Source organism: Hippoglossus hippoglossus, chromosome 6, assembly GCF_009819705.1.
Source record: "Hippoglossus hippoglossus isolate fHipHip1 chromosome 6, fHipHip1.pri, whole genome shotgun sequence".
Classification (NCBI taxonomy): Eukaryota; Metazoa; Chordata; class Actinopteri; order Pleuronectiformes; family Pleuronectidae; genus Hippoglossus; species Hippoglossus hippoglossus.
The window spans coordinates 24,423,266-24,450,049 of record NC_047156.1 but is presented as its reverse complement, the minus strand read 5'-3'; the positions used below and the strand labels follow the sequence as shown (position 1 = coordinate 24,450,049).

Sequence of the window (26,784 nt, the reverse complement as noted above, 5' to 3'; positions counted from 1 at the left end):
TCTCCAATATTAAACCAATTCTTCCGGTTTAGCTCTTCCACCCTACATTTCCTCATTTCCTTCTGTAGTTGTTCTCTCTGTGTATTATATTTTGGCAGTGACAGATGACATGCTCCACAGTTTCTTCCCCTAAGCCACATTCACACTGTCCTGATGGATGTTTCCCTATTAAGGGCATTGATTTATTTAGTCCTGTGTCTCCTATTGTTAGAATTGATATAACTGTTTGTTCTCTAGTGTTTTTCCTTATTGTTTTCATCCCTCCCACTTTCTGCTTTATTTGATACAGATGGCGTCCTTTTCCTCCAGCTGAGGATTCAGGTTCCTTCTTGATGTTTGATGACGGTTGGCAAACAACTTATCGGTGCATTACCGCCACCGTCTGGAAAGGAGTGTGAGTCAGAATGGATATTTACCTAAATCCTGTTATAGAGTTCGGTGTTTTCTAGAAACCTGAATATATCTGATATCCTGCATCACCCGAGTCCCTCTGTAGTATTTCTCTTAGACTTGAGGTTAAGCCTTTTTTTTTTGGAGTGAGTTTTCAAGTGTCTGTCTCTTTTATTGTGGACAGACTAAAGATGTATGCTCCACTGTTTCCAGCTGATTACAACAGCCACATCTGCCTGTGTCATGTCTGTTCATTATCTTCAAGTTGCTGTTTAGCCCTGTGTGACCAAACCTCATTCTTTATACGATCACCTCTTCCTTTGTATGTCTGGTGGTTGGTCTCTCTTCACCTACTTTCTTTTGAATACTATGGAAGTACCTGCCTTTCTTTCCTCTGGCCCATTCTCCCTGACATCTCTTTTTCTCATTGAATTGTATTTGGGTTCCGCCTTTTGACGTTCGCTTTAAGAGCGCAGCGTGATGGCGTCACTTCCTGGTTCTGTGCTGCCGCTGGTCGCCCCGCCCTCAGCGGGGACATTAGTGCCAGGCAGGGAAACAGGGTCCGGAGTTGAACCTACAACCCTCCTCCATGTCTGGAGCTATTGTCGGTGCAGAGGAGGGAGGACGGTCTGGAACGGGTCCGAGGGGAGAGTAGTACGGTCTGAAGCGGGTCTGACCCGGTTTGAAGAGAGGGAGGCAAAGTTTGCTCCGGTTTCGGCTCACGGTGAGACACTCCTCCTCTGTCACCTCTTTTCCTTCCTGCCTTTCCTTCCTTGCTTCCTACGCTGTTAATCTAAATCTGTCCTAAAATGTCCACGTGTCCAATCGGGGTGTCACGGCCTCGCCAGGTTCCTACAAGGTCCTCTCTGAGGTCCGCAGGTACAGACCAGCTGATTGGCTGTCAGCCGTCCAGATGGCTGCAGGCCTTGATCAATCTGAAGTATTAAATCCAGTTCCCTCACTGTGCAAAGAGTTGAAGACCTGGAAGTAAACATACAACCAGTAGTCGTTCCTATTTATTTGTTGCACAATTCATTTCATGGCTGAGGTTGAACCACGTGCCCAGTTTCATTATATCCTCAATCAGTCAATCAGTAGCTACTGTACAGCTGAAATAAGGATGATTAATCAAATTGAAACTTAATTCTAGACAATTTGATTAACTAGTTAATCCCTAAAGTCAAGGCCATAGTCATGAAGTGAACATTGGGGGGGACCAAAATCTCACAACTCAATATTAACATGCGAGATTCATTTTTATATAAAATAATGTTTAAGTATAATGTGTGCTTGGTAATATAAACATGTTTGTGTATTTTATATAACCTTATATACATTTTTAATATTTTTAAAAATACAATTACATAAGAATATCAAATTATGCATAAATATTTTAAAATTAGCATGTATACATTAGACTTAAGACATAACGCAGCAAACACATTAGGGCCCACAATGTTTAATATTTTATTGTATTATTTTTTAAACAATGAACAGAAATATATGCATTTCTATAGATCTATGAAGACAAGTACAGTTATTTTAGCAAAAGGTTTAGCAAATTGTTTTTCATTTATCCACCACTAACCTTATCTATCCTACACTCACCTATACAATCCAAGGTTCTTTAGACATCACATCACACCTGTCATATTTACATTGTGTTTACATTGTCCCCCAGTTTGTTCTTGGATTGATTTTTGAAATTGTATTCATTACTTTCAATGCTGTTCATGACCTGGCTTCAGGCTGTATATCTATTCTTTTAATTTACTATTTACCTCTGTTCAGCTTGTGCCTTTAATTTACTTATGTTGCGATGCTATTTTGGTCTTTTATTATTAATATTACCATTATTATTGATGTTCTTCCTTCTGTATTTTCACTTTTTCTTGTTGTGCAGCACTTTGTGTTGAAATATACTCTCTAAATGATATAATAATTGTTTTAATAATAATTGTCATTATTATTATTATTCTAAATATTATAGAGAAACCCAACAGTTCTCACAAGGAGCGAACATATGACAACTGTGGAGAGCTTCATTAACTGGAAGAAACGTCTAACAGAACCAGACTCAATATGAGCGGCCATCTGCCTGGACCGGTAGGGGTAAGAAGAGAAAGATAAGGGAGAGAGGAGAGGTTGGTGGAAAAGAGGGGAGAGAACAATCAGACCCTTCCTGAGCTCCAGTTATTTAATGACAGAAGCAGGAAGCAGTTGGATAAAGCACAATGTTACAAACAAATACAGCTAACAAAAATAATAAAATAAGATCCTCAGTGAAGAAACTCTCCTAAAGAACAGGCCAAAAGATGGTGCAGGAGGACACATCAGAGCTAATATATATACAAATTTGCTATTTATGACATTTTGACCAAAGCTGAGGGTGTGTGGGCCTCTGGGCGGTTACTGAGCTGTACTTACATTGTTAAGCAAGGTGAAAAAACAAAATAGAATCAGTAATTACAGTGACCATCCTTAAACAGCACCAGTTCTCCTCAGTAAACCTGCAAACAGTTTTTCAGGTATTTGGCAGGAAGGTTGTCAGAGAGCTTGTCACAGGTCTGTTTGTCTCACTGTCTGTCGTCTCTATGATCCCAGATACTGCGGCTGTAGGTTTGTGCCTGTTATCCTGCTGCAGACTGAATGTGGCATTGATCGGATACCCCCTAACAGTGTTATGTGATCGGTGTTATGTGATCAATAAGAGGTTAATCAGGTCATGGTCAGTAGGCAGTCAATGAACAGTTTGTAATTCTCTCTTTCAGGCATTTTGACCCAATCCGTCTATTAATACCAGTGTTATAGTCCTTCAGGCATGTTAACTGTCTGTCTCACATGTGCAGAGAGTATTGTAGTGTGTGTCGGTGAAGAATGAGATGATAATCATTACAAGCTGTCCGACCAGTCACTCTTTGTCCGGGTGCTGGCAGAGCATGCAGGGTATTGTTTTCATAACTGGGGGTGTGGCGTGATTATCTTTTGGAGCTGATGAGTCAAGGTGAAAGATCGAGTTCAATAAAAATGTGGCCCGTAAACCCCCCCCCCCCCCAAAACAAGATAAAAAATAATGCCAATAATATAGCTAGACAGAAGCGTATATTGATCAGAAAATGATTTGTCAAAACTTGTCATGTGATAAGTGACGTTATGAGGAATTCACAAAGAAGTTAGATAATGACGTCGTGCATAGTTAAAAAATGCATGTTTCCAGGTATCTCTAGGACTAGAATGCATTTTCTTATTGGGTTATATACAGCATGGGCCTGCTATGCACCACCACCTGATGCTTTTAATCTCCTTTATGTTCTGTTGAGCAGTTCAAACACATCCTGGCTTCACTTAAACAAGTTGAAAAAGTGTTAACGCAGTAACTGACTGTGTCTTAAAACATAAGTATGAGGCATGTTGTTGTCCTAGAATTAAGAGAAAGGAAATCAGATTTTAGCGTTGTGTACAATGTGCGGTAGAATTTATGAATTTTATAAAACAATCGTTCAGTACTTGAGTGAAAAGTGCTTCGCTAGGTTCTATCGCTCCATTCAGTCAATCGCTCTGACTTGTTCAGACAGTGTTTTAGTCACATAAGTACAAAATCTGTATTTTTTTTTCCCACCACCAGATGCAGTAAGACCAGTCAGACTGCTCAGTGACCTGAACACACCTTCCCCCTAAATCCTTCACAGTCGGCTGTCTTCACTGACTGTGTTTAAGATCAGGGCTGTAGCTACAGGTGACGACATGTATGCCTTCGTGTCAGGCTCTGACTGTACTGAATGTCCCTAAGAGTATTAAAAGTAAAAGTACTGTAGAATGGCCCATTGCACTGTGTTGTACAGGATTATTGGTGCAAAAGTACAATACAATCCGCAGGGTACTTTTGTCTGATTATATATCAATGTACAAATAACACATACATATAAAGTGATTGCGAAAACCCACAACGTTTTCCTAGAAATACAGAGTCGGTACATATTTTAGCCATGTTGTGAATCCTGCTGACTTTTCTGGTACATTAGCACTGTTTTACGGTTCATATTTGTTGTTTAGAGTAACATTTCTTGACAACTTTTCCCCTTTTAGGATGAATTTTACCAACTTTGGGGATCCCTTTACTTTCTATGTACAGTTTTAAAACCAAAGTTTGGTCATTGCATATTAGTGAAAGGCGTAAATACAATGCGATACAACTATATTGATATCATCAAGTCATATTTCATTGTGTCCAATACTTTGCCTCATGACGGTATTAGGGGTTCACTCTATAATTATTTTACCTGGTTAGATCCTTTTCTTGATTCGTTGCTCTTAAAATGTCAGAAAATAATGACAAGTACCTGATAGAATAAACTCAAGATACTGTATTTAAATTTCTTTTTTTCACCGAGAGTCCAGACTCTCAAAATGTATAGTTTACTATCACATAAGACAAATAAAAGTATTTTTTTGCCTCTTTGATAGAAAGAAACGTTGGGGATAAAACCCAGAGTCCAGGTTTTTTCACTATCCCTTTGAGACTCTGGTTTTCTGGTCCTTGTTTCAGTGTGGAAATATCAGGAGATGAAACATGAAGAGGTGGGACAATAAGAAGCAGATGTTCCACCCTGAACAAACACTATGATGACTTCAATTATTTTTATGAGTGGGCTGAGTGATGTTGATTCTCCTTGGACAAACAAAACTTCGAATAACATTGTGTTGAAAGAATAATCTCTCAGTTTGGGGAAAGTCTCTATAGTGGATACATTTAAATTTTTAACTTGGGCATTCAAATAAAATGGCAGTTATATTGCACAGAAATGAGGTGTCCTTTCAAACATAGCCTATTAGAATAATAGGCCAAGTTTGAGTTTTCTACTCACAAACAAGTGTTTCTGTTTGTGTAACTGAAGCCATGAAGCTGCTCCATGAGGCAAAAAATATTTGCATTCTAACACCAGCATGTAAACATGCTTATAATGGCAATGATAAGATAACAACATAAAATAAATCAGATTAAATATCTCTGTACCACAACTGTATCTCAATCATGGCAATCCATCCAGCGTTTTACAGTACACATCAAAGTGGTGAACCAGCAAATTCCAGAACACATGTCAGTTATCAGTTAATACAAAATATAACAATTTGTTTGTCTTTTTTCTTGTTCTCCTTGTCCTCACTCTTCCAGTTTCTGCAGTTTGGTCGTCAGTCATGTTCAGGTAGAGGCTAGTTCCACGGCGCTCAACATGCTGAAGCGTCTGGACAAGATCCGGTTCCGGGGCCAGAGACGGGATGACTTCCTGGATCTGGCTGATTCGCCCAACACATCTGACACAGAATGCACTGAGGAGGTCATGATGAAACCTCGCCTCTCTTCCAGAGACTCAGAGGAGCTTAGGGAAGTGGAGGGAGAGCAGCAGAGTGACCCTCAGGTAGAAAAACACTTGTCTGTTCTGTGATGCAAAACCTATAAGACGTAACAATACGTTCTTTCTAATCCTAATGAAGAAGATACATTTTTTTTTAACATTCAAAACCACAGCATTTTGATGTTTTAAATGCTGGTCCGACAGAGGTTGAGTTAATAATTAGGCAAAAATGAAAACTGAAACATGCAGTTCTTAGAGGATATTTGTGCTTAGTTTAGATAGTTTTGTCTATTATTCTCATTAGCTCTGGTAGAATTTTAATCATCATTTTGAATATAAAGAGCATGAGCCTTCAGAATAAATAAGGCAGAGATCTTTATAATTTTTATAAACAAATTTAGGAGAAAATAATCAGAAAAATGCTTGTCTAGTGTTGAGATCTACAATGTCAACAAGTTGTTATCTGGTTAAGTAAACGTAGTAATGTAGAGAGTACATTTTGGAGGACCTAGGATTTAAGCCTGTGGCACCCCACACAACAAAAGCCATCATCCTTTCTTGTAACTGATTGTTGTAGGCTTTTATATTTTGTCTGGTCATTATTCCACATTTCTTTGTTTATCATTCAGGCAGGTCCAGGATCCTTTTCTGCAGCTCTCCAAGATGACTCCAGGACAGATTTGAATGAGGTCAAAGGGCACCTAGAAATTGCCTTGTTGGAGAAACATTTCTTACGTGAGTTCTCTTAACTGCACACTGTGTGAGGTTTCTCTTGTACTCATAAAGCTATCTTTATCATTTCAGACTAGAACCGGTACAGAATGAATACAATGACTTCACATATAGTGGGTCTCAGACTTTTGTATCCAAAACATACTTTACTGAACCCTTAACCTCTTCAGAAAACACACCAAAGCCCCATTCAGAGAGGAGGAAGGAGGTTCCCTGTTCTTCGTTGTAATGAAAATCTTTTCTACACAACAACAAAAAAGTAATACAAAAATTACCACACTTAGGTCATGTGATGACCAAATCATCTATGTTACCATTAACAAACTCAGTGGAAGGAAGACTGAAAGCAGTAGAAGAAGCTAAACAGTTAGAATTACTTCACCGACTTAGCATTGCCCTGCTGTAACAGTGTGAGGCTCATGATTGACAATTAAAAAAGGATCAAATTTGATGTAATATATCAGAGGAATGTTCTACAATACCCACGATTCAACATAGGGTTGACTAGGGTTCCCAAGGTCAAGAATGAAATTTCAGGTTCAGAAATATAAATAAACTGAAACAAGTAAAGTGCGTCCTTTAATTTTAGATGATAATTGGCCCCAGCACGACAACATGTTGGGTAATCCGTTAATATCTGCCCATCTGTTTTATGTAACACCCACATACACACAGCTATTTATAACCCTGCTGACCTCATGTGATACACACACAAAACAAGAAAACTATTTCAATAAAACTACAAATAGTATTTAATGTATTAAATAAAAGTCTTGATTTAATGACATGTTATTGTCTGCTCAGTCACTGTCAGAGGTTTTAAAACAGGCAGCAGAATGATGATTGCATTTATGTGTGTGGAGACTTGAAACTATCTTCCTATATGTGTACTCAGATTTGTCAATATTTGCAAAGTGTGTAAGGAAACTTGTGTAAATGAAACTTAATATGTACACAAATTACTAGATGTGCATACAAATTGGTTAACATGTACTCATACTGTAAGTGTGCATACACTTGTGGAAATGTGAATAATATTTGTGTGTGTATGTGTGTTAAAGAACCTGCAAATGTGTACATGTACATATAATAAGCAATTGAGACTCCATCATATTCTGCCTTGTGGCACCAAAACTACAACTACAACCACTGCACATGAATATCTGAGTCTGAGCTGAGGGTAAACATCTGCAGACAGGTGGGCTCACACATTGGCAGTTTCTCCAGTGCAACAGGAGAGTAGCAAAAGTCCCAACAGAAAACCCGATTGAGATGCATATTTTCAGTTTTAACTAATAGCTTTTGAGTGGAAATGATTTGAAAGTTCTTTTACACTCATAAATCCTGTTCTCTAGATGTGTGTACACAAGTATACAGATTCATAGATTCATTCATATACAGATGTGTGTACCTGTTTTGCACATTTGCAAACCTTAGTTCACTTGCAAAGCTTTCTGTACACATTCACAAATCCAGCTGCATATTTTTGCTGAAATTCACAATCTAGGTACATAAATACACTCACAAGCAAACACACACACACACACAGATAAAGTTTCATGACTGTTAGTCAAATAAGTTTTGAAAAACGTCAGTGCAGGTTTGGTTTCAGAAAGACAATCAAGATTTCATTATATTTCTTTTTTTATGGTAATATTAGTCCTACCTGTTACTATAAACTGAAATACATAAAGCTTTTTATTTCCCAAGCCTAAGTAGTGATTGTGAAAAAAAAATGACAGTTAGAGAAAATTGTTTTTTGTTTCAGATGAGGAGCTGAGGAAATTTAAGGAGGAGTCCAACGTAGATTCGTTGAGACAGGAACTGGAGAAGGAGCGCTGCAGGCGAATAGAGTTGGAGCAGAAGATCAATGACGTCCTTAAATCCAGGTGATTACAAAAAACATATGATATTAATAAAATTAATTTTATAAGCTTTTTTTCCTCCTGTTCTAACTGATGGATTGTCTCTGTCTGTGTGAAAACTTCACAGTCTTGATGACTCACCTTGTCTGACACCTAAAGCCCCGCCCCCTCCTCCACCGTCAGGCAGCGGCACAGGTGAGCTGCACTAACTCCCTCTCTGTTAACTACCAGTTCTTCCTCCCAGTACATTTGTGCTTTATGCCCAAGAGAAAATCAGTAGGTGCTGGTCCATCTTCTCGTTACTTAACATACTGTACACTCCCTGGCTGCTTTATTAGGTACAACAGTACAGTCTAATGCAGTGCACTTCAACATCTCTTCCATAAAGACTTCCTTTACAAAACATATAATATAGTAAAATGTTCTGAGGTACTAATGCAGTTTATTACTGAGCACAGAGTTAGTGGTGGTGTTTTACTAATATTCTTCCCCCACATGTTTCTAAATGTGGTAGATAACACATAAGAAATACCTCTCAATATTATTCAGTCCAGTTAAAAGCCACTCCAAAAATTCCTTGACAGTGCAATTTAGGGCTGTGCTCTGGCGAAGTTAGTGCACGTGAAATGCTTGGCGCACAGTCTGAATTTGGCCGCTCAACTTGCACTCAAGACGCCCATTTTTTCCCGTCTACTGGGAAGAATTGGCAGCATCGTGGCTTTTTTTTATTAGGAAAAGCACAATTGCAAGCCATGCCCTGAATGAAAAGCAGAAGCTACTTAATCTCCCCGAGCACAAGCTCATGACAGATGTAGCTACAAGATGGAACCGCGCCTGTGATATGTTGGAGCGCTTCTTAGAGCAGCAGCCCACAATTTGCGCAGCATTACTCTCCACTGAGTTGCGGAAGAATGCCAAGGAGTTGTGGACCTTAACTGAAGCGGACCTGGCCTGAGGATGTGGCTAAAGCCCTGAAGCCGCTAAAAGTTGCAACACTCGTAATGTCAGAAGAAAAGACCCCTACGCTGTCTGTTATAGCACCGCTGCATGCCCAGCTGTGCAACGGCGCTCATGTCCAAGCAACAGACTCTGCACTTACGAGGGACATTAAAAACACCGTATCCGGGGATCTTGGGAAGAGATACGTGAGCGACAGATCCTTTCTGTGCATCGCCTTTTTTTTTATCATAATTTTGTTTATCTTTTATAAAAGAACTGATATGTCCTGTGGACATTCTTACAGCAAATAAAAGTGCACTTAAAGTCAAGTGAAACCAGAATATTATGGCTATTTTAAAAGTAAAGGAATATTTCATTTGCATTTATTAATAACTGGTATTAGAAAGATAATTATATTATTTAACTTTTAAGATCTTTGTTGGCCAGAATTTTAAGTGTTTTAAGTGGTGCGATCCTTAAGGCTTTGCCTTTGTTGTTAAATGGAATAATAAAGAACAGCTGCAAATTCTGTGCAGGACATGGTCATTATTCAAAAGCAACGTGTATGGTGTATCTTGGCCTCTGTATCGTGATACGTATCGTATCATGAGGTTGTAGGCAATACCCAGCCCTAGTGCAATTAGGGCTGCACAGTGTACCGGAAGTTTATCGTCATCGCGACATTGACATGCGCGAAATACGTATCGCAAAAGACGACTTTACTAAGATAAATTATGTTCAATCTTTATGGAAGAGATGTTGAAGTGCACCGCATTAGACTGTACTGGTGTACCTAATAAATTCTACCGTGGAAACTTCTGGTGATCACGTTTGTCCCGAGTCAAATTAATAACTATGAGCGGTTGATTTTATAAAAGAATTGCTTAGCTTATTTATGATCCCAGAACCTGAGTGTGCATTCATCAGCCGCTCGCTCGCTCTTTTCCTCTCTCTCTTTCTCGCTCTCTCACACACACACACACACACACACACAAAGCAGTTCTTTAAATTTGTTCCCAGTATTATCAGATAAACAGAATTTCTGTCCAGAATCAGTGTTGTCAATAATGGTAAATTCAAGTGTACTTAACAAATGGTCGCACACAATAGGGTTTCGGGGAAATATTATTACATTTATTCACATGTTGAGTAAAACCAATTGAGTCTATTAATGAATTAAATGCTGAACTAAGGCTTTCATTGGCACCATCTACTACATGAATATTGAAATCAACTACTATAATGATTTTGTCTGTCCTAAGAACTAGCTCAGATAGAAATTCTGATAAAAATTAAAAGTAAGGGGCAGGTGGATGATTTATGAGAATTAAATGATCTGGTTTATGCGATTTCAGCCTTTTAATGTAAAAATAGCTAAAGCTAAGACTTTCAAACGAGTTATACTGGAGCTACCTTAAGGTTGAGGGTTGATAGATAAGTCAGATTTAAAGATACTGCGAACCCCTCCACCTGCCTGTGCTTTGAGGAAAATGAGTATTAATTAAGTGGGGGGTGTTGCTTCATTTAAACAAAGTAGTTCGAACTGATGGTCAGTATTCAGATAATTAATGAGTAGGGATTTGGGATTGAGTGACCTGATATTTAATAATCCTCACTTTAACCTTCTATTTTTTGGTACTGATATAGTTGTTGTTTAAACTTTTTTATTAAGTTTTAATCTATTAGTCCTCTCCTGTTTACTTTTGATTTAATGAATTTAAGAGGTCGGGGAGCAGACACAGTTTCTATAGGATATTGTGAGGGTGACTGCTCTAATAGAAGCGCAGAGAAGCGTGTAAGACTGCAACTCTGCCTCCTGGTCTCAACTCAAAGTGGGAGGAATGCAATCTCTCCTAATCAGACCAGGTTTCCCCAAAAACTTCACCAATTGTCTACGAAGCCCACGTTGTTTTGTGGACACCACCTCGACAGCCAGCGGTAAAAGGATCACGTGCGGCTGTCACTGATTGTATTAGGCAGGGGTCCAGATAAAATTACAGAGTCCAACATTGTCTTTGCATAACTACACACCGAACCAATATTGATTTTTGTGACCTCCGACTGACTTAGTCGGATGTCGTTACTGCCGAACCCTTAACCTAGCACTAATACAAGTTTTGCAACAACCTCCGTGTATAAAACTGTTTTTCTTTTGCTCTCCTCAGACAAACAGAAGGACACTCTGTCCAATAGTTTCCTGAAATGGCTTCAAGACCGTTTTGGGGTTTATGTAGAAGACTTCCGTTTCCAGCCGGAGGAGACAACAGTGGAGACGGAGGAGCCGCTGAGTGCCAAGAGGTGAGGGGGGAAATCTGTCTGCTTTCAGTACAAAGTCTTGTCCGCTCACTGCAGAGCTTAGATGCCAAGGAGCTTCACTATATAAGTAACAGCAGATACACATTTTAGTAATGCAGACACACTAACTGTATGTCTTTATTGTGTTAAGAGCTGTATTTATCTTGAATCCAGATAATTTACTGGTTTACACTCCACAGGTTGACTGAAAACATGAGACGTCTCAGTGAGTATTACTTAAATTGTTTCGTCACTATTTTCCCCCAGATCTGTGTTCATTGGCCTTTTATTCATTTTGAATGAAATTAACTAAATCCATCCCTCTCTTTTAATCAGAAAATTCTAATTTAAAAGGAGAAATTTAACAAGCAAGTTAGCATGCTAACCAGTTAGCCCTGGCCCAGTCTTTTTGTCTTGTGACACAGTGAGTCATGGTAGTTCAGCTCAGAAGACCTATTAAACTTGTAAACACAACAGTGGCAGAGAAAACCTGAATATAGCATCTGTAATGTGGTCCAGATTTGACATGTGTAGCCAAAGTGGCTTTTTGACTTTGGCATAATCTGCTGGGGTCCACATGAGGGTGACTGATTTAACAAATAGAATCAATGTCCCACAAATCTGTAAAGAACAGTGTTGTCTTACTTTTCGTTTACCACAAGGCAGAGCATTTGTCTGTCATGACAAACTCTCAGCCTGTGATTGGTCAGTTTTCCTGCTGTCTTGTTTCCAGAACGGGGATTTAAACCAGTGACCAACTTCAAGAGGAACCTTACCGCCTTATCCAGCTGGTACTCCATCTACACGTCAGCCATCGCCTTCATCGTGAGTCCACACCATATCCAGTGTATGGTCCACACACAGAGCTCAGACTGACCCTCAGCAGTCAGTGTTCCTCTCAATGCTTTGTAATGAGCTGGGATGAAGACACAAACACAAGATTTTTATGTTTCTTTGTTAAGCTGTGCACACAATGTGGCAATAACATACAGAAACAATAAAACATAGATTTTTATTATTGTTTATACATTAAGATTTTATAAAAAGGAATTGTCTGCAAAAACAGAGAAACGGAAAAAGGAAAATTGTGACCTTACTTCCTGCAACTTCACTGGTTGAAGCAGGTATAAAACCATAAAGACATAATTCGAGATGGTTATGGTTGGAAAAACTTTATTTTAGCTTATTTTTAAACTTTTCACATCAACTCTATTTATGTACTGCTTGTAAATACTGGAGTGTGCAAATGTTTAATAAATAATTTATAACCCAATGTTAGTGTTAGTTTAATTTTTATCAATTTCTTATAGGTGTCCATAAGTGGAGGCTCCTGTATAAACTGATAATCAATGATTATTCATTAAAACATATAATATAAAATATGCCCTCATATGAAAAGTAGTAACTGTTGACAAATGTTATACATTCATAAGCACTTGAAATGGCCACAGATCTGCTTACAACAACATTATAGTATGTTACAAGCCATTTTTTAATTGTATTACTGCTTATTATTACTAGATAGAAGAGTTATTGTAAAGGTTTTAATGATATAATGGATATCTTGCTAAAGGTACTATATCTTATCTCACGTTGTGAAAGACTGAAACAATCTCTGTGTTTTTGTTCACTTCTTCTTATTAACTATGTAAACACACAGTCTCAATAATTCACTTTCGTGTGTGTGTGTGTTGTGTGTAAATGTAGGTCTACATGTATGCAGCGTGGCATGGCTGGGCCATCCCCATGTTCCTGTTCCTCGCCATCCTCCGGCTGTCCTTAAATTACCTCATTGCCAGGTCAGTGAAAGCCCCGCCCACTCTTTGTCAGCTTATCACACAGCCAGGAAAAGAAACTGAATCCTTTTTTCAGGGGGAAGTTTTGATACACTGTATGCATCTTAGTTTTACTATAAAGTACACTAGGTCATACATATCTGCAAAATGTCAAGAATTACACAAAGTCCAAGACTTGGGTCCACTGTTCCACTGTGGTTCCAATCACAGAACCATTAGACCAGCTGACATTCAGTTGAGGAGCATTTTGATTCTGAGTTGTGAAATGCCGGCCTGTTTATTATACTCATATATATATATATAGTACATGTCAGTGATCATAAAACACATGAAGCTTTTCCTTTGATCAGTTTGGATGTAAATCTGGACTGGAAGTTCCTGAACACACATGTGTAGTGATTGTGAAATGATCTCATATGTACCCATGATGCACTGCTCTTAGAGGCTGGAGGATCCAGTGGAGCATCGTACCTGAAGTCTCAGAGCAAGTGGTGAGCAAACACTCTCTTCACCTGCTCGCACTTCACCTTATAAATCTTATTTTATTTTACCTTCTGCATCAGCCTTTAAACTAGAGTAATGATGTTTAATGATAAGAAATTGAAGATGGTCATTTTGATTGACATGTATTAGAACTATGGTGTCTAGTTGATGTCAGGGGATATTCACGGGTCAGTATGTGATGTTACAGCTCCGTCTCCACTTTATTTTCCAGGAGCCTCCTAAAGAAGACCTGACTGTGTCTGAGAAGTTCCAGCTGGTTCTGGACGTCGCTCAGAAAGCACAGGTGAACCTCTCCATCACCGCAGACACCTCCCGCCACCTATTCTACATCCCAAAACCAGAGTTGTGACAGTAAACTGCAATTAAATGATTGACCACTAGAGAAAGTTGAAATTGTGACAGTAAATACCTGAAGCAATGAAATTCAGGGTGAAACGAGGGTAAATACAACAGGAGGAACTTGCATGTGGTGAGAAAGATAAATAGTTGTTGTGAATACTATTGGTGGTTTGTAAGAAACCCTCTAAATAATAAATTCAATTCGAAGAAAGCTGGACAGAATTAATTGTTTACGCCTTCTGATCAGACTGAATAGTGAATAGTCATTAGAAATGACAAACCCAGTAAAAACAGGAGAAAGTTGGGCACATGTTCAGACACAAAACCAACCTTTCTTTTCCTTTCTTTTTTGTTTGATCCACATAGAATCTGTTTGGGAGGATGGCCAACATCCTGGAGAAAATAAAGAAGTGAGTTTGTCTGTACATGTGTTGTTCTAAGTCTGACTGAAATTGTGGTCCATACAAAGTTAGTGAATAATTCTGTGTGTGTGTGTGTGTGTGTTCAGTTTGTTCATGTGGGTGCAGCCAGAGTTAACTCAGAAGCTGTATGTTGGTCTATGGGTGGCCTTCGTCTCCTCCTGCCTGCTGCCATACAAACTGGTGGGATTCATCATAGGTACATTTTATATATACTGTAATATATATATTTATATGCACTGTATTTTTGTTTTGAAAAGGAGGGAGATTGATATAGGGTTCCTGGGCAAAGCGGAAATTGTTAATTCATGTTTATACAACCGTCTGCATTCAATTCTACATGAAGTATTGATTTAATGGTTTGATTATTTTATTCTGGTGCTGTTGAATTGAACTAAAAAGGTACAACATTTTGATACTCCAGAAATATTTAGTAACAGTAAAATGTTCATCATCAATCACTACACACATTTTAATAAACATACCTTATCCTTATAAAGGAAGTCTCATGAGTTTAATGCAAAAAGTAGTTTAAAACTACATTAAAAAGTCTGGTCGACCTCCACAAGTGACACATGCACATATGACGCCACTGACAGGCGACCAAAATGAAATGCACCCTTACTTTGATTTCTCCAGGTTTGAAAATTGCTCAAAACATATTTGAGTACACAACTCAACAACATATATAAAATAGGTCTAGCTTTTTTTGACATTTTAATGTGGTTTCTTATTATACCTGTTGGGTCAGAAAGTAAAAAACAAGTCGGATAACACAGAGTTCTGATGTATTCTGATTATATTTACACACCCAGTTGTCATAGAGAAATATTATCGTCCCACTGGAGTCATGTGTATCTCCACATATCAGATACAAGTGCAGAGTCCGAATCAGCACTGTCTGATGAGTCATCTTCCTCTTCCTTCCCCTTGTCAGCCGTGTATGCAGGTATAAAGTTCTTCATCATCGACTTCATCTTAAAGAGCTGTCCCAAGCTGAGGCAGCGCTTCGACACCCCCTACATAATCTGGACCAACTTGCCCACCGACCTGCAGCTGAAGGAGCGCAGCAGCACCACCCTGAACAGACGGGTCAGTCCAAACACGCAGCCCACAGAGCACTGCACTGCTCTGGAGTCAGTCAGTGTGTGGCTCACTTTATCACTGAGTCACATGAAGTGAGGGTACAATATGAGCACCAATGTTTACTAAATCAGAATAATACATACAGGTACATCTAAAAAAAATCTATAATCTGTAATCTAACTCAAAAAGGGAAGCTTTGATATATTCTAGATTCACTATGGTATACATATACAGAATAGTGAAATATAGCCTATTTTTGTATTAATTTAGATTATATATATATATATATATATATATATATATATATATATATATATATCACATGAAAATAAAAGATTATGAATCTCACAATATTCTTATATTTCGTAAAATCAATAAAAAAAGAATTTACAATACAGAAAAGTCCAACTTCTGAAAATATATATATACTTTTTTTATGCACTTAATACTTACAAAACACTGAGTCATGGTCCAGTTAATTTTCTCCTAAGCCCAGGTGTAAGACTTTTCTGATGTCGTCTCTGGTTCAGGAGTGGCTGGATACCAGGCATGGGACAGTTGTAGTCCATTAACTAAAAACGTCTGTGCACTGTGGCTCTTGATGCACTGACTCCAGCCTCAGTCAACTTCTTGTGAAGATCTCTCAAAATCTTGAACTGGCTTTACTTGACAATCCTCTCAAAGCTGCAGTCATCACTGTTGCTTGTGAAAGTTTTCTGCCACACTCTTCCGTTCTGGACAACATTCCATGAATATGCTTCGAAACAGCTAGTCTTCTTGACAGCTGTCAAGTCAGCAGTCTTCCCCATGATGGCGATTGAGAGTACCGAAGAAGACAGAGAGATGCACAGTATTTATACCGTATGAATAGTAATTTACTTGAACTTGAAATGAAATATTCTACTGTTTGTTTCAAACGTGCAGAAATACCAGAGGAAAAAAGATAAGTTCATTCATCGTGTTCTTGTGTCTCCCCATCACCTCTGTCAAAACATACAATGTACAGTAGACTGATTCAATCAACTTGGCGTCAAACATGTAGATATTAATATGAAAAATGCAAAAAATCATGATTGAAATCATCAAGAGATTTCATGTTTTAGCGTGAGCCACCGCACAAAACACATCAAGTGCAGGCCATCGATGTCAACTAACTAATAACCAATCAAGACGTTTGCTTCACTCAGGATTAATTCAGCAGCTTTTCAATATTCTGCTTTTCAAGGTCTTTTAACACAGTAGCCATCCAATATATATATATAAAAAATTGTTACCAATTTTTTCCTCAAATCATCTAGAGTGGACGTTGAGTTAAAATTCAAATTTTTTCAAATAACAAACTAACATGTTTTCGTTTCATATGAATCTCTTAAGACTTATTTTCAAAATGAAAATCCTGAAGAACCCTCGAGACGTGCAGCGGAAACACTCTCAGTTACTATAAGCTACAAACTGCTGTACAGTATAAATCCTCCACCAGTGAACACTTTCTCACTGGTCCCATTCGCTAGTCTGATTTCAATTGTCTGAGTTGTTGTTTTTCTCTCTCAGCTGTCTGAGTGTGAACAGGTAGGCTCCTGTTGTGTTTGTATGTGTGTGCGTTGTGTACAGTCACAATCAGTAGTGTTCACGTAGAGCCATCAGATACTCAATGAAACTGATCAGCTGATCAATAGTGGAAGTGATAGTCTTGTTTGTTTGGTGAAATTTCCTTGTAGAGTGAGAAGTCCCAACAAACGTCCCGATCTCATTCGTGTTCCCCTTTACACTTTAATGACCCCATGACTTTTCCTCTAGCTAGCGCCACCCTCAGGACAAATGTCACCTGGCTTTTCAGGTTTTATGCAAATGTATGTGATGTACCTCTGCTGAGGCCTGATGCCAAAGTTAAGGTAAGATAGGACACTGTAAATAAAGATATGTCTTCTTCTTTGATGGATTTTTTTAAAGCCGATGATTCCAGAGGGTTTAAAGAAATCTGAAAATGCTATAATGTCAATTTTTTTGCACACAACACCAACAAGAAGTTTGATTAATTAAATTTGTTTTTATGAGGAGCTTCGACCATTTACAGATGATAAAAATACTGTTGAAGGGTGACACTGTATTTTCTGCATTTTTGTAGAAGAGTTGACTCTCAGCTTTGCAAGCAGCTTCAGTGTCTACCTGCAGTGATGCTTAAAATGTGTCCACCCCCCATTCATATGCTGCTGATTTACTAATCCAAACACCCCCCCTCCCCCTCCCATCCACCTGTACAGGTCACTGCTGCAGGGGGTCGAGGCAGCCTCAGCGCTGCAGCTCCCACAGGTGTGAGCAGAGACGAGGACGGAGGACGATACTACAGCACCAAGAGAGGAGCTTTCCACGAAGTCTTCAACCTGCCGGAGAGTGAGCGCCCCCTGACAAGTGAGCAATGAACTGCAGGAGGGGGGGGGGGGTGTTCAGACATAAAGACTTGAAACAAGAAGTGACATATTTTTTTTACCTGAATTTGCCTTATTTTTGCCTTATTAAGTGTGACCTCTTAAGCTCTCATTTATTACATTATGCAAGTCCATAGATATACTTTCTATGAGGAAGAAAAATAACAAACAGAAAAGCAGTCCATCGTGTGACAATAACATCAGTCTTCACTTAAGTACCACCTTGAATCCTCAGATTAATTCAGCTGCTCTGGGGTCACTTTCCTCTTTTTCAGGAATTTTTTGGAGAGGAGTTTTCACTATTCTCAAATAAAACACAAAGAGACCAAAAGTTTACAAATGATGTAAAATACTGAATATTTATTTATTGCTTAAAAAGAAAGTTAAAAATACAGAGTCTAAACTCCTGAAATAAGTCATTTACCTACAATATGTAAAGTAAATGTCAACCGGGCTGCTACATGACCTCAGTATAAAGATGGACAACATGGCCGGAAGTGGCGATGCTTTGTTGTTCTTCATGTACAGTCTATAGTCATCAGTAATTAATCAGGCTGATATAAACTGGTTTAACCAAATTGGGTTGAAATTGTCCTTTTATTTCTTATCCTGCCTTAGGTCAATTATAATCAGTGTGAGGATTGCTTTGTTTATCCTGGATAAAATATTTGGAATGTGCTCTTATTTTGAAATACATGCTAAATTAGTGGAAAAGTTAAAACAATGATTATCATTCATGCAATTATCCGAGTGATGATCATGGGCCCTCAGGTATATTAGATATAACACAACAGATTCATGGAAAAGTCTTGTATAAAGTGCCTGCATCTGTTCAACATTGTGCTCAACAATATTTCCTCAATAAATTAGATGTAACTGGTGAATGTGTTCAGACCTTGAGAGATGTTGTTAGTTGAGGTTCCCTCCAACATTTCTCTGAAAGTTCAGTGATAATTATAAGTTTGTTGTGAAAGTTAAGTCTTTCTAAAATCTCTTAAGTAGCAGCGTTTATCACATTAACATAATTCAGCAAAGTGAATTCTGTAGTTTTTCCACAAATTTGAGTGGCTCCATATTCAGTTAATATATTTTTGCTCAGATCTCCATCTTAATTGGTTTGGTTCTAATTTAGTGGGCTAACTTTTTTTCTGTACATTATATTGTGTTTACATATATAGATCACAAATATTAAATTGAGCTAATTACACCAAAAGATGATTCATGATGCTATCTCTAAAAAAGCAAGTCATTTGTATTTGAGAATGAGTTCATGTCAACAATCAACAAAATTTCGATGTTCATGTCAAATTATCAACATTTTGAATCCAGATAAACCAGTGATTCATGTGTGAAAAACGGCGCCCAGGTGTGTTTTAATCACTGTGTTGTTGTTTTTAAGCGTGTGAGAACGGCTGGCGCTGCTGCCTCATCAACAGAGACAAGAAGACGCCGACAGACTACATCCGCAACGGTGTCTTATACGTCACTGAGAAGTAAGCTATCCACTTCCCGTCAGCTTGACTTTGTTTTATAGATAGAGCTGCACAATGTGAACAACAAGGAGACTGAACCAGAACGTCACAGAAACATCTGACACAGGTGATCAGTGAGAGTTCAGGGAGATTGAGAATATCTGATTTGAATCCATAAACCTGTTTTTTTTTTTCTGGTATCGAAGAGCCAAACATCAGCTCTTGTTGGAAAAGAGATCTAATGTTGCTGAAAGTCAATATTCTGCTTGTTAGAGCAGATCAAATATCTAAAAAGATATGTTCTGGATGATAAATGGTGGAAGAGACTTTTTTATAACTAAGCAGGACTCAGGGCTAACTGTGGGACTCAAAGGTAACTGTTACGAGACAAACTGACAAACTATCTAGTTCGCTACTGTTCAACGCTAGCTAACCTGGTAACATTTAATTCAGTCTGTGTTTTCTTAAAATGTACTGTTAATGTTAAAAAATTACGGATTAACAAACTATGGTAAGTTTTATATTGACATGATATATGTTATTACTAAAAATGATGATAGTATTTTCATTATTTATCGAAGGTCGACAACCCAGAGTGTCAGTCTGGACAAAATATCAGGGCAATTAGGCAACAGTAGATGTTAGTAATCTCTGGCCATAGCTAACAAATTCACAGTTCTCCTGCTGTTACAGCCCTCACCTGCCTACATCGTTCTGCCATGTTTTTATAACACACAACTTGCTTCACGTTACGTCTCGTGTGTTGCAGATGAACAGCGTGCCCACAAAATGTTGGACTTTTATTTTCAATGTGTTTTAAATACATGTTTCAAACACTTGAGCGAAACAAACAAGCACAAAGTCAACTTCCCACATACCGTTGGTCTGTTGGGTCGCCACCTGCTGTCAGCTGCCGTTGCGCTCCTCGGTCTCTCAGGTGTGTGTCGCCAGGTGTGTCGAGTTGTCCACTAGAAAGAGTGTTAACACCACCCCCCTTGTGGAGTGCCACTCATTCCCTGCCCCCTCGCTCTACACCTCAACCCAAAAACAAATAAACAAACCAAATGGGTCATAACAATTACTTTCTATTTATTTATGCCTCATATTCATTGTGTAAAATAGGTTGTCAACAATGTTTTTTTGAGGATAAGTTCGACAGTTGTTTTAAAATAAAGACCGTCATGATAAATGTTATGCAGTTGTCTTCCTGTATCTTCAGTCAGGATGGTACTGGTCTTGATGGTGGAGCTGTGAAATAAAGTGTCCAGATTGAGTGTTAGAATCTCAGTGTCCAGCAGCAGCGTTCACAGGGTCTTATCGTCTCAGTCTCTGAATGTCTGTGAACAGGGGTTAAGTGAGTCTCCTCTGTCTCCTCAGTCATTTGTGTTTCGAGAGCTCCAGCTCCAGGTCTGGATCAACCAAGAGGAACAAAGTCATCAAACTGCTCGACATTAAAGAAGTCCAGAAGGTAAGCCAGGTCTCTGTCTGCTGTAATGCTGCTTTAGACAAAATACATGTGTGTATATACTGTATATGCTCCATTTGACATGCTTCCGTTCACTCTGTTCATTGGTTATTTATTCACCATTAGGTTCGATAGAAACCTGAAGTCAGACTCAGGTCTAGGCCTCTGCTCTACAAACTACTAACTGGTATAACTGAAAACGTTTGTTGTGAGAAATTGAAACCTTCAAAGTTTAAACCAAGTTACACAACAACAAAGTGCAGAAAAAAAATAAAGCTTCCATGAAGATAAAACTATCTTTCACTCTCAGATAAAGTAATTTTTCCAACTTCCTGGTTGTAATCTCTGCTGTTAAGTCGTCTTTGTCTTGATGTTATTACATTACATTATATGTCATTTAGCTGATGCTTTTATCCAAAGCGACTTACAATTAGCAACCATTAGGGGCCATTTTTTGGGGTTCAGCATCTTGCCCAAGGACACTTCGGCATGGGCTGGGATTCGAGCCACCGACCTTCTGGTTGGGAGGACAACTGCTCTACCCCCCTCAGCCACAGCCGCCTTATTACTGACGTGTCTGACGTGTCTGGACTTAGAAAGTCCCCTCAGTGTGATCATGAACTCGTTTTTTTTGTGTTGACTTGTGTTATCTAACTCACTGTGTTTTAGGGTTTAGGAATAAATGATCAATAATGAACTGATTAATTAAATACTGTGTAAAACAACAACATTCTTATCTCAATGTATGAAACGACACATACATACTGTTTAAAGGATAAATTGTTTCTAAGATTAGTTTGGCACAATACCTGTGACAGTGTACAAATAAAATTCATTATAATTAAAATTTGTCCTCTGTCCCTCACAGTACAAAGTTTTGTCAGTGCTGCCTGGATCTGGGATGGGCATCTCCATAGCAACGCCATCCACCCAAAAGGTAAGAGCTCAGTGTGAGGAGCCTCATAACGGGAGTGGGGACTCTGGACCTATCTGATAAGTGGTAGAAAAAGTATTCACTATTACAATTTAAGTATAATTCCTTAAACCTCCAATAACTGACTTTTTTATGTTGCTGTGAACAATCATCACCTCTATAAGAACTTGCATATTCACATGTTCAGTTGTCACAGAGACATATAATGGCATGTTTCTGTCCAACTGATGAATCTTAAATCCAATATAAGGAGATTATTGTGTGTTACAGTGCAGCTTTGGCTCCATTTTTCTGTCCTAACCCGGTAGGGCCCAAGAGAAAACTAATCGAGCCTGAGAGCTGTTCTGTTTATTGTGTTCTAATCTGGCCCGAGTAACATGCAGTTACTATAAAGCTGCACTGAGTTTATGTTACCCTGCCCCTGACATGCATGGTTATTGCCTAATCTCCCCAACTACAGACATGTGAGGTTTAAAAATCAACATGACCAACCCAATCAAACTTTATTTCAAAGTTTTTGTTCAAACTTAGCTTGGCCGGCTGGGACCCATTGAGTGTGGGTCGGCTATCCACAATCTATTGTGTGTGTGTGTGTGTGTGTGTGTGTGTGTGTATATTGTGTGAGTTCCCCGAATTATAGGAAATTATTTTATATGTATATGGACACCTCGGGAAGAAAGTTGTAAACCATTTTTAGAACATGTCTGAGTCAAACATTTATGTCAGGTAGCTTGTTGTAGGCAGGGAAAAAAACAAACAGAAAACTCTGCCCCTGTGTTTGTGCTATGCTGGCCACCAGCATAGCACAAACACAGGGGCGGTGGAAAGCAATGTGCTGAACGCCCTGCAAATCACTTTCTATCTGCAAGGGGCCTTTATTCTGCTCTGAATAATCAGGAGCTGTATTTACTGAGAGAGAAAATGACTCTCTTTCCCTCAGACTCTTTATATTCACTAAAAAGCTTTGACGCCCTAAAGGAAAGGGGAAACCCTGAACTTCAAAGTTGCATAACATGTGGAAACGTTGAAGTACAGGTACACTGCTTGAGTTAATATGAAAGCATATACCCTGACTGCGTAGAGAAAGGCTTCCTCTTGAGTTTGAGACAGAAACATTCCCTCTGTTCTGTTGCAGCCGATGGTGTTCGGTGCGATGATGCACAGAGACGAAGCCTTCGACGCCATCTCCACTCAGCACCTCAAGATCTTGTCCGTGTCTACAGCCACCAGCCCAGAGACGTAGTAACACCTTCACAAGATGGCTGCCTTCACACAAACACTGGATCTGTTTCACTTTTTCCACCAGGGACGTACGGTAACAGCTGCTGACTCCAGTTTGAGCTGCTGGTCTGATTTCTTTACGGTCAGCATCACCTCATCAGTCATCAAGTGGAACAAGTCGGTGTCTTTACATTAGTGATTGATAGGAAATGAAGTATTTCCAATTTATATTTTCAATTACGGATTTCATGTCAGATTGATTAGAATTACAAATCACTATTGTCAAACAATTATACATAAAGTTCCCACAAAAGACATCATGATATGTCTAATTGTAAATCAAAGTATAAGCTGAAATTAAAATTAAGTGCACAAACATATATAGGCTTGTTAAAGAACATGGGGGAGGGTGGGGGTTACCTGTACTATAATCGGAGCACTAGTAACTTGTTATTTTCTGTTGCATGCACTTTCTTTTCAATTGCTGTTAAAATATTCCCAATGAAATGCAGCCCTTTCTATTTCAAATAATCCCTCAGTAACTTGGTATCGCTTTTAATACAAAAATATCTGCAGGGAAACTGTTTTGTTCACATTGTAAAAATCAATGGTTTACAATCTAAGCGAAGTCCTGCATTTGGATTTTATCTGATGAAGCAGTTGGTTTCATCTCCAGCCCATCAGTCATCTGTGTCATGTCATTTCATTTTATTTCCACCCTGGTGTACTGCACTGGAAAGTTGTGCATACATGATGGGCCTCATGAAAGAAATAAGGCACGTACCAGTGATTTTAGAGAATTTGTGGCTTTCATGATTAGCGTTTAGCGTTTACTCTTCGATTCGTACAAAGATGCCAAGTGGGTAAGAGCTGTGGTACGACTCATAAACAGCCTTTCTTCACAGTGGAAAACAGGCTTATAGTAGTTAAATCTAAAGGAGTTTGGAGTTAAATATGACTCGATAATTGCCATTGATATGATTTTAGAAAAATATCTATACAAAATTAATATGCTGTTGACCAAATCATCATCATCATGGCTTTCCAATTTACTGAGTGTGTTTTTTAGAGTTCCTACATTTCAGTAGCTGTTGGATAACTCCCTGACTCCCTTTATGTTGATCTCTATCCATGACCATCCTCTGTCATAACACCTGACAGTGTAACATCACCGGCTGTAATATTCTCTAGTCTCATATCTCAGTGATTGTCATCCACATAGACTGAACATAAAGATGGGCCAAACCTCTCCACTTCCTCCTACAGTATAAAAATGAAGGTAATATATCCCGGGTTTACAGGTGCTGTTATCTTGTGCCTTTGACACCAGTTGGAGCCGGAGTCTGCGCAGTAGTGCTTGTGGAGTGGATTGGGTTTAGAGGTCCCACTGATACACGGCCAATTGACCAATCCTGAGTCAGTCTCAGCTGTCAATCACAACATCAACCAAGCTTAGTGGATGAAAACACTTGAGCAAACATGTGATGAGAACGATTTAAAATGACAGAACCCATTTTTGAGGAGAATTTATTTAATGTGTATTTATATATTTTTTTGGTCCATGTCCCATTCTAACATGGAGAAGGCTGGGTTTATGACCTTTACGACCTTTACCTCAATTTGTCGTGTCGTCCATCTTTATATACAGTCTATGGTTGTGCCCTTGACCAGCCTGTATATAAGTCACAATTTCTAATTGTTTCGGTGAATCTGGCTTCCAACATTCTAGTATAAAAATATAAATGTGTCTGCATGAGGCCCATTGTGTTAGTGCTGATATTATTACTCAGAAGAAAATCAACAGCAGTGTTAGTACTGAAATGATAACTGTCAATTTACTGAACAAAGCTTATTGGAAAATATGTCTAAACCTCATTTAATTTCATCATTTGTGTCTTCAGGGAATGAAATGATTGTTGTACTTTACAGCAGCCTTCTAATCACTTATTATTACAGTGTGTTTTTATGTGGTGGTTGGAGACAGTTACTCTATGAAACGTAAATGTTTTACAACTAATTTTAACGTTCAATGTAAACGAGAGAATTAACCTCAGCTTTTCTGTTTTCTGTTTTAGCTAAAAGTTCATATGTTGGAATCAGATACAACGTCAAAACTGAAGTTTTATCCAATAAGCTGAGAGGCTTATGTACCGTGAAAAATTGAAGTTGTATATTTGACCTAACTAGTTGTTTAAGCATTGCTAATCGGCTAAGAGCTTAACAATTTCAAACAATGTAAATATCTGGAATGCAAGTTTTTACTGATCACAGCACTTGAATTTTGGCTTTAACTTCCATCATAACCTGATGCTGATCGACATTTCTTCTGTTCTGTTAAGCTCCTGTTTCAAAAGTAGCTTTCTTTCACCATCAACCTAATTGGCTAAAGCTAAACAAGCTAAAACAACACAATCATGTTCTCACCTTTCTGCACTAACTGTAAATCCTGTTTTTTGCAGATTAATGAAATGTTTCCTAATATGTAAAAGTGCAAGAAAATGTTTAAATGTCTCGGTCCTTGCCGATCACTGCCGATCTAAAACTGTGGTTTTCTGTCCCTTGGAAGAACAAAATGTGCGAACTGTCATTGTGAACTTTACTTCATTTCAATTCTTGTACTGACAATCATTTTCGTTATCGATTCGTGTGTGCCAATTATTTTTTCAGTCAAGTAATTGCTTGGTCCACAAAACATTAGAAACATTGCAATGGTTTTGGGATAAAAAAAAACTGAAAAATGGCTCAATTGATGATCTGGAACCATGAAATGTTTGAAACTGTGCTTGAGAAAAGATAAATACCAATTTGTCATTATTAATATTCTGTCAATTGACTAATCAATTATTCTGCTAGAAATGTGATATTTTGGCAAAAAAAAAAAAATCATTCAAAACGAAGGAAGCTTTTTTATTACAAAATCTAAATAGTCAAATTACATTTTTTTCTCATGAAACATTAACAATAAAGGAAGCAGTTTCATATACAAAAGTTTCAATAGTAAAAAAAAGTTTTTATACATAGTCTCACTCTGGCAGTTTATGGTGTGATCAGGGCAAAGCTCTTTCATTGCCAAGTATTTTTCTATCTTGTTTATCTTTAAAATGTTTTCCCAGTCTTCCTTTTTGCAATATGTTAACAATGTTGCGTCATTTAATCTTTCTCCACTATCTTACCTATAACTCTTTTATCTTCTTCAAGTTGTTTGTAGTTTTGTTTTTCCTTCAGTTTAGGTCAATTCTGTCACTGTTGAGATGTAAGGGTTTTATAAAGTGCTTTTATTGTACAAATAGCTGTAAAGTTTTTAAATGAAATATTTGTTATTAAAATTTGATGTACATTTCTTTTCTAATTTAAGTAAAATCAAACACTAAACACTGACACTGTCAAATGTTGTTTTTGTGCAGTACCTGCTTCAGCCTTTTGGTGTCACCCTCTGGAGGTTGTCCTTTCTTAATTATAGTATTCTGATGATTATTCAGTATTACCTTTTTGTATTGATAATTTTGCTCAGCATCAAACAAAGCAGTTATTAACAACTCAACGCAAA

The 26,784-nt window shown here is 38.2% G+C and overlaps 1 protein-coding gene across 1 annotated transcript; it reads left to right on the top strand.

Annotated features, from left to right (window-relative positions):
* The first annotated feature begins 885 nt into the window (after positions 1 to 885).
* On the top strand, positions 886 to 26,615 carry LOC117763042 (GRAM domain-containing protein 4-like). Its single transcript, XM_034587893.1, has 19 exons — positions 886 to 1,114; positions 5,564 to 5,807; positions 6,374 to 6,479; positions 8,245 to 8,365; positions 8,469 to 8,536; positions 11,446 to 11,578; positions 11,776 to 11,801; positions 12,309 to 12,400; positions 13,283 to 13,374; positions 13,814 to 13,862; positions 14,087 to 14,158; positions 14,581 to 14,624; positions 14,723 to 14,832; positions 15,571 to 15,725; positions 17,981 to 18,128; positions 19,545 to 19,638; positions 20,995 to 21,085; positions 21,951 to 22,019; positions 23,152 to 26,615. The coding sequence occupies exons 2-19, from the start codon at positions 5,622 to 5,624 to the stop codon at positions 23,257 to 23,259; spliced, it is 1,764 nt and encodes a 587-aa protein (XP_034443784.1). The 5' UTR covers positions 886 to 1,114; positions 5,564 to 5,621; the 3' UTR covers positions 23,260 to 26,615.
* The last annotated feature ends 169 nt before the right edge of the window (positions 26,616 to 26,784 follow it).

Bases quoted from the DNA above. Each gene is read 5' to 3' on its own strand.
- LOC117763042 (XM_034587893.1), top strand. From the start codon at position 5,622: ATGCTGAAGCGTCTGGACAAGATCCGGTTCCGGGGCCAGAGACGGGAT. The intron at 13,375-13,813 runs GTCAGTGAAAGC...CACTGCTCTTAG, and splicing joins TTAAATTACCTCATTGCCAG to AGGCTGGAGGATCCAGTGGA. The intron at 14,625-14,722 runs GTGAGTTTGTCT...GTGTGTGTTCAG, and splicing joins ATCCTGGAGAAAATAAAGAA to TTTGTTCATGTGGGTGCAGC.